The sequence below is a fragment of the Bombina bombina genome, chromosome 2 (assembly GCF_027579735.1).
Source record: "Bombina bombina isolate aBomBom1 chromosome 2, aBomBom1.pri, whole genome shotgun sequence".
In the NCBI taxonomy this organism is placed as follows: Eukaryota; Metazoa; Chordata; class Amphibia; order Anura; family Bombinatoridae; genus Bombina; species Bombina bombina.
In genome coordinates, this window is record NC_069500.1 from 883558450 (window position 1) to 883576629 (window position 18180).

At 37.7% G+C, this 18180-nt stretch overlaps 1 protein-coding gene across 1 annotated transcript in view; it reads right to left on the bottom strand.

The window, feature by feature from the left end:
• The window catches only part of WRN (WRN RecQ like helicase), a 377656-nt gene that overhangs the window by 90896 nt on the left and 268580 nt on the right, over positions 1–18180 (bottom strand). The window contains exon 23 of the mRNA XM_053700137.1: positions 17051–17192. Within this exon, the coding sequence (XP_053556112.1) occupies positions 17051–17192 (142 nt within the window). The remainder of the gene's footprint in view (positions 1–17050; positions 17193–18180) is intronic.

An 18180-nucleotide genomic window follows, 5' to 3' on the forward strand; every position in this document is an offset into this window, starting at 1 on the left:
CATCTGTTGAAATTACAGTCCAGGTCGGAAGAACAAAAGAAGCCCCCTGAACTAAACGATGGTGATCTGTCCACCACGTCAGAGAGTGTCGTACAATCGGTTTTAAAGATATTAATTGAGATATCTTTGTGTAATCCCTGCACCACTGGTTCAGCATACAGAGCTGAAGAGGTCGCATGTGAAAACGAGCAAAGGGGATCGCATCCGATGCAGCAGTCATAAGACCTAGAATTTCCATGCATAAGGCTACCGAAGGGAATGATTGTGATTGAAGGTTTCGACAAGCTGAGATCAATTTTAGACGTCTCTTGTCTGTCAGAGACAGAGTCATGGACACTGAATCTATCTGGAAACCTAAAAAGGTAACCCTTGTTTGAGGAATTAATGAACTTTTCGGTAAATTGATCCTCCAACCATGATCTTGAAGAAACAACACAAGTCGATTCGTATGAGATTCTGCTAAATGTGAAGACTGAGCAAGTACCAAGATATCGTCCAAATAAGGAAATACCACAATACCCTGTTCTCTGATTACAGACAGAAGGGCACCGAGAACCTTTGTAAAAATCCTTGGAGCTGTTGCTAGGCCAAACGGCAAAGCCACAAACTGGTAATGCTTGTCTAGGAAAGAGAATCTCAGAAACTGATAGTGATCTGGATGAATCGGAATATGCAGATATGCATCCTGTAAATCTATTGTGGACATATAATGCCCTTGCTGAACAAAAGGCAGAATAGTCCTTATAGTTACCATCTTGAATGTTGGTATCCTTACATAACGATTCAATATTTTTAGATCCAGAACTGGTCTGAAGGAATTCTCCTTCTTTGGTACAATGAAGAGATTTGAATAAAACCCCAGCCCCTGTTCCAGAACTGGAACTGGCATAATTACTCCAGCCAACTCTAGATCTGAAACACATTTCAGAAATGCTTGAGCCTTTGCTGGATTTACTGGGACACGGGAAAGAAAAAATCTCTTTGCAGGAGGCCTTATCTTGAAGCCAATTCTGTACCCTTCTGAAACAATGTTTTGAATCCAAAGATTGTGAATTGAATTGATCCAAATTTGTTTGAAAAAACGTAATCTGCCCCCTACCAGCTGGGCTGGAATGAGGGCCGCACCTTCATGTAGACTTGGGAGCTGGTTTAGGTTTTCTAAAAGGCTTGGACTTATTCCAGACTGGAGATGGTTTCCAAACTGATACCGCTCCTGAGGGCGAAGGATCAGGCTTTTGTTCCTTATTGTGACGAAAGGAACGAAAACGATTATTAGACCTAAATTTACCTTTAGATTTTCTATCTTGTGGTAAAAAAGTTCCTTTCCCTCCAGTAACAGTTGAGATAATAGAATCCAACTGAGAACCAAATAATTTATTACCCTGGAAAGAAAGGGAAAGCAAAGTTGACTTAGAAGACATATCAGCATTCCAAGTTTTAAGCCATAAAGCTCTTCTAGCTAGAATAGCTAGAGACATATACCTGACATCAACTCTAATGATATCAAAGATGGCATCACAAATAAAGTTATTAGCATGTTGAAGAAGATTAACAATGCTATGAGAGTTATGATCTGTTACTTGTTGCGCTAAAGCTTCTAACCAAAAAGTTGAAGCTGCAGCCACATCCGCTAAAGATATAGCAGGTCTAAGAAGATTACCTGAACATAAGTAAGCTTTTCTTAGAAAGGATTCAATCTTCCTATCTAAAGGATCCTTAAAGGAAGTACTATCTGCCGTAGGAATAGTAGTACGTTTAGCAAGAGTAGAGACAGCCCCATCAACCTTAGGGATTTTGTCCCAAAATTCTAATCTGTCAGACGGCACAGGATATAATTGCTTAAAACGTTTAGAAGGAGTAAAAGAATTACCCAAATTATTCCATTCCCTGGAGATTACTTCAGAAATAGCATCAGGGACAGGAAAAACTTCTGGAATAACTACAGGAGATTTAAAAACCTTATTTAAACGTTTAGATTTAGTATCAAGAGGACCAGAATCCTCTATTTCTAATGCAATTAAGACCTCTTTAAGCAAAGAACGAATAAATTCCATTTTGAATAAATATGAAGATTTATCAGCATCAACCTCTGAAACAGAATCCTCTGAACCAGAGGAACCACTATCAGAATCAGAATGATGATGTTCATTTAAAAATTCATCTGAAAAATCAGAAGTTTTAAAAGACCTTTTACGTTTACTAGAAGGGGGAATAACAGACATAGCCTTCTTAATAGATTTAGAAACAAAATCTCTTATGTTAACAGGAACACTCTGAGCATTAGATGTTGATGGAACCACAACAGGTAATGTAACATTACTAAAGGAAATATTATCTGCATTAACAAGTTTGTCATGACATTCATTACAAACAACAGCTGGAGGAACAGATACCACAAGTTTACAACAGATACACTTAACTTTGGTAGATCCAGCACCAGGCAGCGTTTTTCCAGAAGTATCTTCTAACTCAGTGTCAATCTGGGACATCTTGCAATATGTAATAGAGAAAACAACATATAAAGCAAAATTGATCAAATTCCTTAAATGACAGTTTCAGGAATGGGAAAAAATGCCAGTGAACAAGCTTCTAGCAACCAGAAGCAATAAATTATGAGACTTAAATAATGTGGAGACAAAAATGACGCCCATATTTTGTAGCGCCAAAAAAGACACCCACATTATATGGCGCCTAAATGCTTTTGGCGCCAAAAATGACGCCACATCCGGAACGCCGACACTTTTGGCGCAAAAAAACATAAAAAATGACGCAACTTCCGGCGACACGTATGACGCCGGAAACAGAAAAAACTTTTTGCGCCAAAAAAGTCTGCGCCAAGAATGACGCAATAAAATGAAGCATTTTCAGCCTCCGCGAGCCTAACAGCCCACAGGAAAAAAAGTCAAATTTTAAGGTAAGAAAAAAATTGATTTATTGAAATGCATTATCCCAAATATGAAACTGACTGTCTGAAATAAGGAACGTTGAACATCCTGAGTTAAGGCAAATAAATGTTTGAATACATATATTTAGAACTTTATACAAAAGTGCCCAACCATAGCTTAGAGTGTCACAGAAAATAAGACTTACTTACCCCAGGACACTCATCTACATGTAGTAGAAAGCCAAACCAGTACTGAAACGAGAATCAGTAGAGGTAATGGTATATATAAGAGTATATCGTCGATCTGAAAAGGAAGGTAAGAGATGAATCTCTACGACCGATAACAGAGAACCTATGAAATAGACCCCATAGAAGGAGATCATTGAATTCAAATAGGCAATACTCTCTTCACATCCCTCTGACATTCACTGCACGCTGAGAGGAAAACCGGGCTCCAACCTGCTGCGGAGCGCATATCAACGTAGAATCTAGCACAAACTTACTTCACCACCTCCATAGGAGGCAAAGTTTGTAAAACTGATTTGTGGTTGTGGTGAGGGGTGTATTTATAGGCATTTTGAGGTTTGGGAAACTTTGCCCCTCCTGGTAGGAATGTATATCCCATACGTCACTAGCTCATGGACTCTTGCTAATTACATGAAAGAAAGATAGATAATCCCTTTATTTCCCATTCCCCAGTTTTGCATAACCAACAGTTATATTAATATACTTTTTACCTCTGTGATTACCTTGTATCTAGGAACCTTCTTCCAGCCCCCTGATCACATGACTGTGACTGTTTATTATCTATTGTCTTTAGCATTGTTTTGTGCTAGATCTTAAATAACCCTCTGTGCCTGAACACAGTGTTATCTATATGGCCCATGTGTACTTTCTGTCTCTTTGTGTTGAAAAGAGATTTAACCCCTTAATGACCACAGCACTTTTCCATTTTCTGTCCGTTTGGGACCAAGGCTATTTTTACATTTTTGCGGTGTTTGTGTTTAGCTGTAATTTTCTTCTTACTCATTTACTGTACCCACACATATTATATACCGTTTTTCTCGCCTTTAAATGGACTTTCTAAAGATACCATTATTTTCATCATATCTTATAATTTACTATAAAAAAAATTATAAAATATGAGGAAAAATGGAAAAAAACACACTTTTTCTAACTTTGACCCCCAAAATCTGTTACATATCTACAACCACCAAAAAACACCCATGCTAAATAGTTTCTAAATTTTGTCCTGAGTTTAGAAATACCCAATGTTTACATGTTCTTTGCTTTTTTTGCAAGTTATAGGACCATAAATACAAGTAGCACTTTGCTATTTCCAAACCATTTTTTTCTAAAATTAGCGCTAGTTACATTGGAACACTGATATCTTTCAGGAATCCCTGAATATCAATTGACATGTATATATTTTTTTTTAGTAGACATCCCAAAGTATTGATCTAGGCCAATTTTGGTATATTTCATACCACCATTTCACCGCCAAATGCGATCAAATACAAAAAATCGTTCACTTTTTCACAAATTTTTTCACAAACTTTCGGTTTCTCACTGAAATTATTTACAAACAACTTATGCAATTATGGCATAAATGGTTGTAAATTCTTCTCTGGGATCCCCTTTGTTCAGAAATAGCAAACATATATTGCTTTGGCGTTGCTTTTTGGTAATTAGAAGGCCGCTAAATGCCACTGCGCACCACAAGTGTATTATGCCCAGCAGTTAAGGGGTTAATTAGGGAGCTTTTAGGGAGCTTGTAGGGTTAATTTTAGCTTTAGTGTAGCGTAGTAGACAACCCCAAGTATTGATCTAGGCACATTTTGGTATATTTCATGCCACCATTTCACCGCCAAATGCGATCAAATTAAAAAAAACGTTAAATTTTTCACAATTTTAGGTTTCTCACTGAAATCATTTACAAACAGCTTGTGCAATTATGGCACAAATGGTTGTAAATCCTTCTCTGGGATCCCCTTTGTTCAGAAATAGCAGCCATATATGGCTTTGGCATCGCTTTTTGGTAATTAGAAGGCCGCTAAATGCCGCTGCGCACCACACGTGTATTATGCCCAGCAGTGCAGGGGTTAATTAGGGAGCTTGTATGGTTAATTTTAGCTTTAGTGTAGTGTAGTAGACAACCCAAAGTATTGATCTAGGCCCATTTTGGTATATTTCATGCCACCATTTTACCGCCAAATGCGATCAAATTAAAAAAAAAAAAAAGTAAAATTTTTCACAATTTTAGGTTTCTCACTGAAATAATTTACAAACAGCTTGTGCAATTATGGCACAAATGGTTGTAAATGCTTGTCTGGGAACCCCTTTGTTCAGAAATAGCAGACATATATGACTTTGGCGTTGCTTTCTGGTAATTAGAAGGCCGCTAAATCCTGCTGCGCCTCACAAGTGTATTATGGCTAGCAGTGAAGGGGTTAATTAGGGAGTTTGTAGGGAGCTTGCAGGGTTAATTTTAGCTTTAGTGTAGAGATCAGCCTCCCACCTGACACATCCCACCCCCTGATCCCTCCCAAACAGCTCCCTTCCCTCCCCCACCCCACAATTGTCCCCGCCATCTTAAGTACTGGCAGAAAGTCTGCCAGTACTAAAATAAAAGGGTTTTTAGAAAAAAATAATTTTTTTTTTAAGCATATTTACATATGCTACTGTGTAGGATCCCCCCCTTAGCCCCCAACCTCCCTGATCCCCCCCAAAACCGCACTCTAACCCTCCCCTCTGCCTTATTGGGGGCCATCTTGGGTACTGGCAGCTGTCTGCCAGTACCCAGTTTGCAAAAAAAAAATGCTTTTTTTTTATATGTTTTTTTTTTTTTCTGTAGTGTAGCTTCCCCCCCACTCAGACAAACCCCCACCACCTTGCTGATCTTTTTTTTTAAAATGTTTTTTATTAAAGCATTTTCTGTAGTGTAGCGGTTCCCACCCGCTCCCTCCCCGTGCACGCGCCCGCCCTCCCGTGCACGTGCACGCGCCCGTGCGTGCCCCCGGACTCCCCCGCCCACTATCCCGCCCCCCTCCACATCAGCAGGGCCATCGATGGCCGCCACCCGCCTCCCGGTCCGGCTCCCACCCACCAACGCAGTAAGCCACCGATCTCTGGTGCAGAGAGGGCCACAGAGTGGCTCTCTCTGCACCGGATGGCTTAAAAAGGTTATTGCAGGATGCCTCCATATCGAGGCATCACTGCAATAACCGGAAAGCAGCTGAAAGCGAGCAGGATCGCTTCCAGCTGCTTTCCACACCGAGGATGTGCAGGGTACGTCCTCAGGCGTTAACTGCCTTTTTTTTGAGGACGTACCCTGCACGGCAGCCCTCAAAGGCTTAGAAATTAGCATATGAGCCTACCTATGTTTAGTTTAAACTAAGAATACCAAGAGAAAAAAGCAAATTTGATGATAAAAGTAAATTGGAAAGTTGATTAAAATGAAAAGTCCTATCTGAATAATGAAAGTTTAATTTATACTAGACTGTCCCTTTAAAGTCAAAGTTCTAATTAGATGCATCTAAATATTAGGATCCAGTGATCATCAATCTGTTTGGTTTAGTATTCATGTGCAGGAACTGTCCACCCAGACTAAAACAAAAGTTTTAGACTTTAGGACGGCAGATTTTTCATTAATGGGAGAATACCTAAAAAACTATTTAAAGGGGAAAACTCTTATTACAGGGGGTTCAAGAACAGTGGGAATTTGTGAAAGGTGCCATTTTAGATGCAACCGCACACTGTATTAGACATGTCTGTAAAAGTAAAAGAAAGCAGGAACCAATTTGGTTTTCCAAAGAAGTAGCACATGCTGTAAAGACAAAAAAGATAGCTTATAAAAATTACAGACACACACAAGCAGATGATGATATGAAAATATGGAGACTCCAACAAAAAAAGACTAAGCAGTTAATTAGGAAGGTTAAAGCTCATGCAGAAGAGAAGATAGCACAGTCAGTAAAACATGGGGACAAAACATTCTTTAGATATATCAGTGAAAGAAGAAAAAATAAGGTAGGAATAGTAAAATTGAAATCAGTTGATGGTAGAATAATAGAAGGAGATAAGCAGATTGCAGACTGTCTCAATGATTACTTCTGTTCAGTTTTCACAAAAGATTGTGAAGATACAATGTCTTCATTAAGGGATGCTACGAAAAATAGAAACAAGCTTAACAGTAATCTTTTTACAGAGGATGAGGTTTTGTTAGCATTATCAAAAATAAATGTTAAAAAGGCAGTGGGTCCTGATAATATTCATCCAAGGGTTTTAAAAGAACTTTGATCAGTGCTAACTGTCCCATTAACTGATCTGTTTAATCAGTCACTATTAACAGGAGCTGTCCCAGATGATTGGAGAATAGCAAATGTAATACCTCTTCATAAAAAGGGCAGTAGAGAAGAATCTGGCAACTACAGGCCAGTTAGTTTAACTTCAGTAGTAGGGAAATTAATGGAAAGCCTCTTAAAAGAAAGAATTATGACTTACATAAAGACAAACAATTTAGAGGACCAAAATCAGCATGGTTTTACTTCAGGGAGATCATGTCAGACTAATCTAATTGACTTCTTTGATTATGTAACAAAAGTATTAGACAAGGGTGGAGCAGTTGATGTAGCATATCTAGATTTCAGCAAAGCATTTGACACCGTCCCACACAAACTAATTCACAAACTATATCTCCTTGGTCTAGATTCAAAAATTGTGAACTGGGTGGAATACTGGCTTAAGGACAGAAAACAAAGTGTCTTAGTAAATGGAGTTCATTCAGCAGAGGGGGCTGTTACTAGTGGTGTTCCTCAGGGGTCAGTTCTGGGGCCTGTTTTAACATATTTATCTGCGATATCAGCAAAGGGCTACAGGGGAAAGTATGTCTCTTTGCAGATGATACAAAAATTTGCAACAGAGTGGATGTTCCAGGGGGGGTAGACAAAATGAGAAGTGATATACAACAATTGGAGGATTGGACAAACGACTGGGATCTAAAGTTTAACACAGCAAAGTGTAAAATAATGCATTTAGGGAAGAAAAATCCAAATGTTAATTACAGACTCAATGACACTTTACTGACTGTTACAGATGAGGTACAGGACTTGGGAATTATTATTTCAGATGATTTAAAACTTAGTAAACAATGTAGTAATGCAGCGAATAAGGCTAGCAGAATGCTTGGATGTATTCGTAGAGGTATTTGCAGCAGAAATAGTAAGGTTCTTATGCCACTTTATAGATCATTAGTTAGGCCTCATCTTGAGTATTGTGTGCAGTTCTGGAGGCCATATCTTCAGAAGGATATTAACAAACTTGAATCTGTGCAAAGGAGGGCTACCAAAATGGTACATGGTCTAAAAAATAAAACTTACCAGGATAGGCTCAATGACCTAAATATGTACAGCTTAGAGGAGAGAAGGGAAAGAGGTGATATGATAGCAACTTTCAAGTACATTAAAGGGTTTAGTAAAACTGGGGCTGTGGGTATTTTACATAAAATGGAAAATTCAAGAACAAGGGGTCATGAGCTCAAGCTAAAGGGTAGTAGATTCAGGAGTAATTTGAGGAAGCACTTCTTTACAGAAAGAGTGATTGATTTATGGAATAAACTTCCTCAAGAGGTAGTAGCAACCCCCAAGGCAGAACATACAGTGATCTGAGATGTCATTGCAGAAAATGCAGCATGTCTGCAGAAAGAACAGGACACATGCAGGAACTGTTAGCGCTTGAACTTTGTAGTGCTGCTCCACATTAGACTATTCTCTTCAAACAGAGCTGTGCTCTGGCTGCACTGTGTAAATTTTCCTTAACACAGTGCATCCAGGGCAAACTGCTGTTTGAAGTGAGCAGTCAAATATGCAGTAGCGCATTGCTTGTTGACTGGCTCTGAGATTTTTTTCAAACCCGCCCCTTAGCCTTTCCCAGTCTGCAAAGCTGTTTATTCTGAATGTAAGAGCACTGCATATTTTTATTACTACAGTTCTTTGTTAGATCAAGAGAAAAGGAAACAGATTTATTAGAGACATTTTAAAATTTCTTTTTTTTGTATGCAGCTAATTTGCAATGCAATTTTCAACTACTGCACTATATTATAAAAAATTAAAAAAATGCTTAATTCTTCAGTTAACCAACACATTGCAATTAAACTGGTGCCTTAGTGTAACTGTCTAATTTAAAATTGAATTTTATTTAAAAATGACCTGCAGAAAAATTTTCACTAACAAAAACTCTTCGCAGAAAGTAAAGAAAAGTTCTGCCTCTGGGGTAGCAACAAACACTGTGGGGGACTTTAAAAATGCATGGGACAAGCATAAGGCTATCCTACGAACTAGATAAGTTTATACTGTTAGGTAAGGTCGGGCAGACTTGCTTGGCCTATGGCTCTTATCTGCCGTCAATATCTATGTTTCTATTAGATTTTCAGACTTTTAACCCTTTCTTCATGTTCTATGTGGCAGGACATGAAACACATGGTTTATTACCATTAGGTTATATTACACCCTCCTGCCCCTCTATCTCCCTAAGGTTGTATGAGAATCTAAGGAAAATGACAAAGGTGTGAGTGGAACGGGAGTGCAAACACAGACCAGACAACTATGGATTTGCTAGAGAAGAGAGTATTATATATCCATTATTATAACCCAGGAGAATGACTTTCAGAAAATGTGCACTGTAGAAACAAAACTTTCAACAATGTAAATAAACATTCATCATAACAGCAAATTAACCAGTTACAACTGGGGTGGTGCCAAACCAGTGACAATCCTCAATAGAAGTGTAGAAAGGTCTGATAGCAAAAAAACTAAAAGAACCAAGGAGGAAACCAGAAATAAAACAAAATGTGAGAACTAATTCCTGACTGGCAAAACGTAAGAAAAAGGAATGAAACTAAAATGTAATGGATAGGCAAGATGCCTACGCATGGTCTTATAGCACATGTCGTCTTGTGGCCCCAATAAATGTCCACTCTCAATGACTTACTCCCTTTCAATTATTCTTCCAGAGGATCAGAAGGAAATTAAATCGAGGGAAAGTAAGTAAAAACAGACTGAAGACAAAGAAAATGGGAAGCAAAAGTCAAAATTATGGGTTAGGGAAAAAACAGTAATGGAAGAATGGACCTTAGACAGAAGGCCCTCATAGAAATAAAGATGCATAAAGTACCCCTCTTATAACCTAGTGGCTTGGGGCCATAAGTAGGCAATGAGGGCTCCTTGTTGCTGTTCCTGGTAACCTTTATCCAGAATAATTAATAAAGGCATAGAATAAGGAAAGAGGAAAAGTCAAAGAAATGGCAATACCCATTGAAAGGTTAAGCTCAGGGCTCTTTGCCCTGATCCTATAAAGGGGAGGAGGGGACAGAAATGGTGCTTAGATGCCACGAGGTCCATTGGAGGCATGTAAAAGAACTTCATGAGCTAGAAGAAAGAAGAGGAATGTAGTGACTTATCATAGAGATATGATATGGAAGCCTGTCAAAGATAGGGTACTGAAGGAATTAAGGAAGTAACAACTCAGGAAAGGGACAAAGTGCAGTTAACTTCTGAGGGTATAACGTTACAGACAACCCTTTCCGGTATAGAAGAAAGTCATGGGTGGCTGAACCTCAAAAGTAAACACTATCTATGTCTATGTACAAGGTGGGTTGGGTTATCCAGTCAAATGTTTCAGACCTCATCTTAATTTTTAATGATTGTGTACATTGTTGCTTTTGGCAGTTTGTGGAGGATGATAGCGTATCTAAATATGTCCTTCTTGAGGAGTGGGACTGGATTCTTATTGTTGCACACTGATGGCATATGAAATTACAACATAAAAATGGCACAGACCAGGATAATTTATTGGCAACGTCTTCATAATAAATCAATGGCAACTGAATATTACTGGAGCTAATTTCCAGAACATAGAATGTATTGCTAGTTTGGAGGTAAGTGACACAAGACTCACTGAGCTTGTGTTCATAGCAGCTAACATTTTTTATAGCCTGTCACTTTCTACTATTCTTGCAGATTTACCCGGAGTCTGTTTAGCTTGCTTACATGCACCCTTGAAATTCTCAGTTAAATGGCTGGTTCAATAGACTGTAGCCAATATCCTGTAGGTTGGACAGAATCTTACTGCCTTAAGAACAAAAAGGAGAGGTTCCGGCTGTGGGCATTGCCTAATTAGGTGGAAACAAATTAAAAGAGCACCTCCTCTTCTCAGACTCAGGGTGACGTGGAGGTACAAGCCATAACCTAACAGTATTTAAAAAAAAAATGGTACAGTGATGATAAGGTGAAATTAGGCCATCCAGTGTCAAAATTCTTACAGTAGTTTACATGCTTGGATCTCCAAGGATCTCACTGAAAGACATCATTTATTTATGGGGGCAACGTAAATAAACAGATTTGAAGGCTGGATCACTGCAAGTCAGTCATATGTCATTCTGTTGCAGCATATCACAAAGCAACTCATACCTCAGATGTACAAATGGAAACTATGGAAGGCATGAATACGCCATTGGCCTTCTCAAACAACTTTTGTAATAAAAACTTAGGTATATAGGGTTACAAATAAATGTTACATTTGTGAATGAAACATCAAGACTGCTTGAAAATATCTCAATAGGGGCCATCCCTTAGCAGAAGATTTGCAGACGTGGGAGAGATGGATTTGGAAAAAGAAGAATACATTTACAAAGGGAACAAACAAGGCATTTAGATTTAGCCTTTCATTCTATGGGTTTAGATCTCATCCTTCCTCCAACAGTGTGATATTTATAAATGTGCTTCTATTTGTTATAGACTATAAACACTATTTAAAAGAATATGAAAGTCAAATTTAAACTTTCATGGCTCAGTTAGAGAATGCCATTTTAAGAGAGTATTTTAATGGCATCTATTATCAAATGTACTTCATTCTCTTAGAATTGTTTGTTGAAAAGCATACTTAGGTAGGCTCAGGAGCAGAAAGGCACTACTTGTGGCTACACATATATGCCTCTTGCCACTGGTTCACTAGATGTGTTCAGCTACGTCCCAGTAATGCTTGCGTGATCTGGAGCTGACAATTATATGTAACAGAGAGATTTTCTTGTCACTTATGTCCCTTTAAGAAATGTTGTGGTCAGTAATGCATGCTATGGGAATGATCTACACTGGTATTTCTATTTAGTAATAAAGATGCACTAGCATAAAAAAAATCTGCATTTTTTTTAATCATGGCCTACATAAATATGCAATTTACATCTGAGATAATAAGCAACTGCTTAATTTAACCAAGAAAAAAAAATGACACATTCAATTCATAAATATAAACCTTGCAAATCAATAATTAAATGAAACCGATATCTTAATACTTGAGGAGCAGCAGTGAAAATAGCCAGTTACAAATGCTTCTTTGGGTGACTTAGGCCTGACACAGAATTATTTTGCTAACATCTCATTAAACATGATCACATCAGGTATACAAATTATTTTTATATACTTTAGAGATTCTTGTCTGAATCTCTCGTCATAACAAAGGTGGTATAAAATTTCATCAAAATCAACTTCCTAATTTGAAATGTCTCGAGGGGACGGATTCAGAAGAACAAGCGGACTCGTGTTTCAAATAATAGATGAAACCCGATCCCCCTCCTGTGCTATATTTCAGGACTTTGAAACCCATCTGTACTTATTAATCTAAGGGACATAAATGAGAAAAGCAACAGGTGAATTAAAAAATATACATAATCACTATTGTTTACAAAGAGTGTGAGGACTATTTTTTTTCTATTCTCTGTGTAGTGGAAATGATTTGTTTAAAAGAATAATGTGTTTTAACAAAGATATACAATATTATACATGTGAGCTGCATTTATATAAACACAATTTCTGTTTTAAAAAAATATTACAATGATCTTAAATTTGTGAGCAAAAGAGTTGTGTGCTGTATTAAAATCTTCTATTGTATAGAACAAAGGCGTGTAGCCCAACATAAAGGGATAGTAAAGTCACAATTAAAGGGACAGAAAACCCCAAAACGTTTATTTCGTTATTTGGATAGAACTTACAATTTTAAACAACTTTCCAATTTATTTCTATTATTAAATTTACTTTATTCTTTTGTTATCCATTGCTGAAGGAACAGCATTTAACTATTGGCAGCTAGCCGAACAAATCTAGTTAGCCAATCACAAGAGACAAATGTGTGCAAGCACCAATCAGCAGCTAGCTCCCACTAGTGTAGTATGTGTGTGTATTCTTTTTCAACAAGGGATATCAAGAGAATGAGGCACATTTGAAAACACAAGTGAATTTCAAAGTGTCTTTCTGCTCTATGTGAATCATGCACGTTTCATTTTGACTTTCCTTTCCCTTTAAACATAAATGAATTGGAGAGAGAGTGACATTTTTAACAACTTTCCAATGTAAGTCTATTTTCAATTTTGTTTAGTTCTCTTGGTATCCTTTTGCTAAAGAGTAATACTAGGTGAGCTCAGGAGCGTGCAATAGTCTTTAACAATCGGGCAGCAGTGTTTGGAACAATGTTTATAGCAATGTTATACATACTTACAAACACTGCTGCCATATAAAGACAAGCGTACAATCTTGAGCTCATATCAGCCTACCTAGCTTTACTCTTTAAAAAAGGGTACCAACAGAACAAAGCAAATATGCTAATAGAAATAAATTTCAAATGAGTTTACATTTGCATATTCCAATGAATCACGACTGTTTAATTTAAAATGTTGTACCTTTAATTTAAAAAATGTAATTGCACAACACATGTCCTCTTAAAGGGACAGTGTACTGTAAAATTGGATTCCACTTAATGTGTCACCAATTACCTGTTATACCAGCTGCAGAGTTTAACATGTATGGGAAAGTGATTCTTTAGGGTTATTTATGTATATGAAATAGCTGCTTTGCTCTTTGGGGGGAAAAACATTAAAATGAGCTGAGTTTGCAGGAAGAGCAGATCTTAGTACAAAGGCTTGCTTATCTTGTATGTATCTACAAAGTCACATTCTTAAATAAAAATGAACATTTTAATACCTCTCTCCCTTTTATTTACAACATAGCGTTTCCACAGTCAATACTGCAGAATTTATATTTCCAGTATAGGTGGCGGTTTCAAACGGTAAAATAAGCTATTTCGTCTGGTAAACTAAAGGTAAAGTAGCCATTTGTAAACAATTTAAGATGATCCAGGTGATAAAATGGATCATTGGGAACACAGAGGAGAAACATATACAGTACACGGTCCCTTTAACTTAAGCTGCATTTAAAGGGACACTGAACCCAATTTTTTTCTTTTGTGATTCAGATAGAGCGTGCAATGTTAAGCAACTTTCTAATTTACTCCTATTATCAAATTTTCTTCATTCTCTTGGTATCGTTATTTGAAAAGCAAGAATGTAAGTTTAGATGACGGCCCATTTTTGATGAACAAACTGGGTTGTTCTTGCTGATCGGTGGATAAATTCGCCCACCAATAAACAAGTGCTGTACAGTGCTCTGAACCAAAAATGGCTGGCTCTTTTGCTTAGATGCCTTCTTTTTCAAATAAAGATAGCAAGAGAAGGAAGAAAAATTGATAATAGGAGTAAATTAGAAAGTTGCTTAAAATTGCATGCTCTATCTGAATCACGAAAGAAAACGTTCGGGTTTAGTGTCCCTTTAACCTCCTGCGCGAAACAGTTGAGTTGAAAAAGGACATAAAAGGCAAAGTTAAAACAAATTGTATTTATTATCATTTGTATCTCTTGCTCTTGGTATAATTTGTTGAAATTAAAAAAAAGGACATAAAACCAAAATATTTTAATTTTAATTGTAAGTATTTAAAAAAAAAGAAATGTTCTTTGTAAAGTTTAATTAAAGTGCCCCTTGTTTTTAAAATTATTTTTAGATACTGGCCACTAATTCTTTAAACTTTGCAATCACTTTAAAGGGACAGGAAACTCCAAAAATTTCTTTCATGATTTTATTTGATTTCCAATTTACTATTATTAAACTTGCTTCATTATTTTTTTATCCATTGGAGAAGGAGCAGCATTGCTCTACTGGCAGCTAGCTGAACACATCTAGTTAGCCAATCACAAGAGACAAATGTGTGCAAGCACCAATCAGCAGCTAACTCCCGCTAGTGTAAGATATGTGCATATTCTTTTTCAACAAGGGAAGCCAAGAGAACAAAGCACAATTGAAAATAGAAGTATATTTAAAAGTCTTAAAATTACACTTTCTATCTGAATCACGCATGTTTAAATTTTGACTTTCCTATCCTTTTAACATCTTAAATTGTTGCACTTGTATTTTTATTAACCAAACTCCACCCACCACTTTCTTCATTTGGAAGAGACAATCTGGGCTTGACTCTGCAGCTGACAAGACCAAGGGGTAGATTTACCAAGCAGGGGATGCTGCAATCTACTCCGCTGCTTCTTAACTTGTCCGCCCCCCTTTGAGGTGGCGGCTGCAATCATCCAGATCCAATACGATTGTGATGATTAACACCCCCTGGCAGCGGCCGATTGGCCGTGAATGTGCAGGGGGCGGCTTTGCACAAGCAATTTCCCAGAAATGCTTGTGCAATGTTAAGTGCCGACAGCGTATGATATCAGTATTTAGCGATGCAGGGCAGACATGATTGGCTATAGCGAATCATGTCCGTCCGGGGTATGATAAATCTACCCCTAAGTCTTCAGAGTACATTTTAAGTTCTGAGAATTAGAAATCCTACAATTTTCAGAGCTAAAGCAAATGAAAAGCGGTTAAAATAATAATGAAAGTATATTGCAAAGCTGTTTTACTGTGCATAACTAATCCTTTCAGATTAAAATCAAGATGTTTACTGCCCCTTTTACTGGGCCAACACCTGTAAATCTCACATTCCGAGGGCTAAATGTAAAGAAAGGTAGCATGTAGCCCCTGAAACGTTGTGTGATTATTTTTTTATTTGCAATTTCTTTTTAAGCGAGTGTGCAAAAGACAGATCTTTTCTAGAAAGCCATATTAGAAAGTGTGTGAGGGAAATATGTGAGAATATGTTCTCCATCAACAGAGTGTTGAAAGTGGGTTTTACAACCCATTAGACCCAACACAACCACACAAAGTAGAAATTAAAGGGGCCTTTTAAAGTGCAAGAAGTGAATCCTCTAATGTGTCAAAACATTTCATTATTGCACTATCGCTTGCATTTAACTGCGTGTTTAACCCCAGTACCGGGATTAAAAACACAGTTAAAATACGCTCCAAAGCAGCAATACACTACTGGGACCTAGATATACTGCTCCTGTGCATGAGCATTTCAGCAAAGGTTACTAAGAGAACAAAATACATTTGACAAAGGAAGTAAATTCAAAAGTCTCTTAAAATTGAATGTTCTATATGAACCACAAACATTTCCATTAACATGGACTCTGATTATTTTTAAATTTGCTTTTTCTAATTGAAACTACCAATAACCTCATTATACCTCCATCTCCCAGTTATTTCCCATCATATAACCTACTACCCCCTCTCAACCAGCCAAGTATTACTTTCCAAATCTTGCCCACCCCCTACTCTATTCTGTAAGTTTATATCCTATTTTCTTTCTCTCCACTATAAACCGCTCTCATCCAACATTTGTCTTTACCCTGAATTTTTTTTAAAAAATGCTGACTTACTACACATTTAGCTTATGGTTAATTATGGTTAAAATAAATTATTAATCAATCTACAAATATAATGGCAATTAATCATCCCTATATCAACTATTTGGTTATGTAGGTAAAGCTATTAACCGAATTCTAAGCTTATCTTCATGAATATTGTTTTCAGGATTTACATCCAAATCTAAAATGAATGAAATTACAAATGTCCAGAACTTGCTAGCCGTGATTTATCAAGCAGCGGTCACCAGACTGCTGCTTCCCTAACATCTTCGCCACCTCTATTGTGGCGAAATTCAATCTCCTCGGTCGAGTCCGACCGAGGAGATTGACAGCTCCTGCCCGCGCGTGATTGGCTGTGCGCGGGCAGGTGGCGGGATTGCACGCGAGTGCAAAATTGCGCTCGTGTGCAATGGTGAATACCTGCGGGTAATTTCGCCCCCTGCCACAGGCGAGCTGAGGCCTATACGCGCCCCTGTATGCCTCAGCGTTAATAAATCTAGCCCTTACTATCTGCACCTACGTGAATGTATACTTACTGATCCGCGAAGAAACAGGACTGGAACACCAGTTCCAAACTTCTCCCCAAGTGCTTCCACTGCTGATATGAACTGGATGGCTTGACGCCCAAAGTCTTGCAAGCTTTCATCCGTTTCATTAATGGTAAGATTATGTATTAATCTACACAAAAAGAGAGAGATTTTTTTTTTACTGCAGATCAAAGCAACAACACATTATTATAGGGCATACTGAAGTAAACTCAGGAATGTACACTAAGCAGTGTTTATAGCAACAAGTTAGAAACCTGTAGAGGGAGCTTAAGAGTACAATAAACTAAGCTAATGCTATATAACTAGAAGCACTGTTAATTCAAAAAAATGTCTGCTTAACTGATAAAATGTATTTATTTCATGATGGTGAGAGTCCACTAGCCATCACACGTGGGATTTAAGTCCAGTCCCACGATAGGAGGCAAAACAACCCATACAAGAGCTTTAATCACTCCCACTTTCCCATGATTCCTTAGTCATACATTAAATCCCACACGTGGGATTTAAGTCCAGTCCCACGATAGGAGGCAAAACAACCCATACAAGAGCTTTAATCACTCCCACTTTCCCATGATTCCTTAGTCATACATATGGCTAAGAGAAAGGGGAAAATAAGAAAGTAGGAAAGGAAAAGAAGGGTTAAAGAAGTGCAAACCAGTATTGCCGCCAACTGTTTTGGAAAAAAGGACAGGTCTCGTGGACTTTCACCATCATGAAAAAAAATAATTTATCATATAAGCATAGATTTTCTTTTCTTTTATAACATGGTAAGAGTCCAGGGAGTCATCACATGTGGGATCCTATACCCAAGCAGTGAAGTTGACGAGTCCACCATAAAATAGGAAGGAAAAAAAACAGTTAAGGCAGGTATTAAAAAGGCACTGCAACCTGCAGAACTTTCCTACCAAAAGTAGCCTCAGAAGAGGCAAATGTGTCAAAATGTTTGGTAGAATTTGGTAAAAGTAAGAAAAGATGACCAAGTATCCGCCTTGCTATTTTTTAAAAAGATAGATAATCCCTTTATTTCCCATTCCCCAGTTTTGCATAACCGAAAACGGTTATATTAATATACTTTTTACATCTGTAATTACCTTGTATCTAAGCCTCTGCAGACTGCC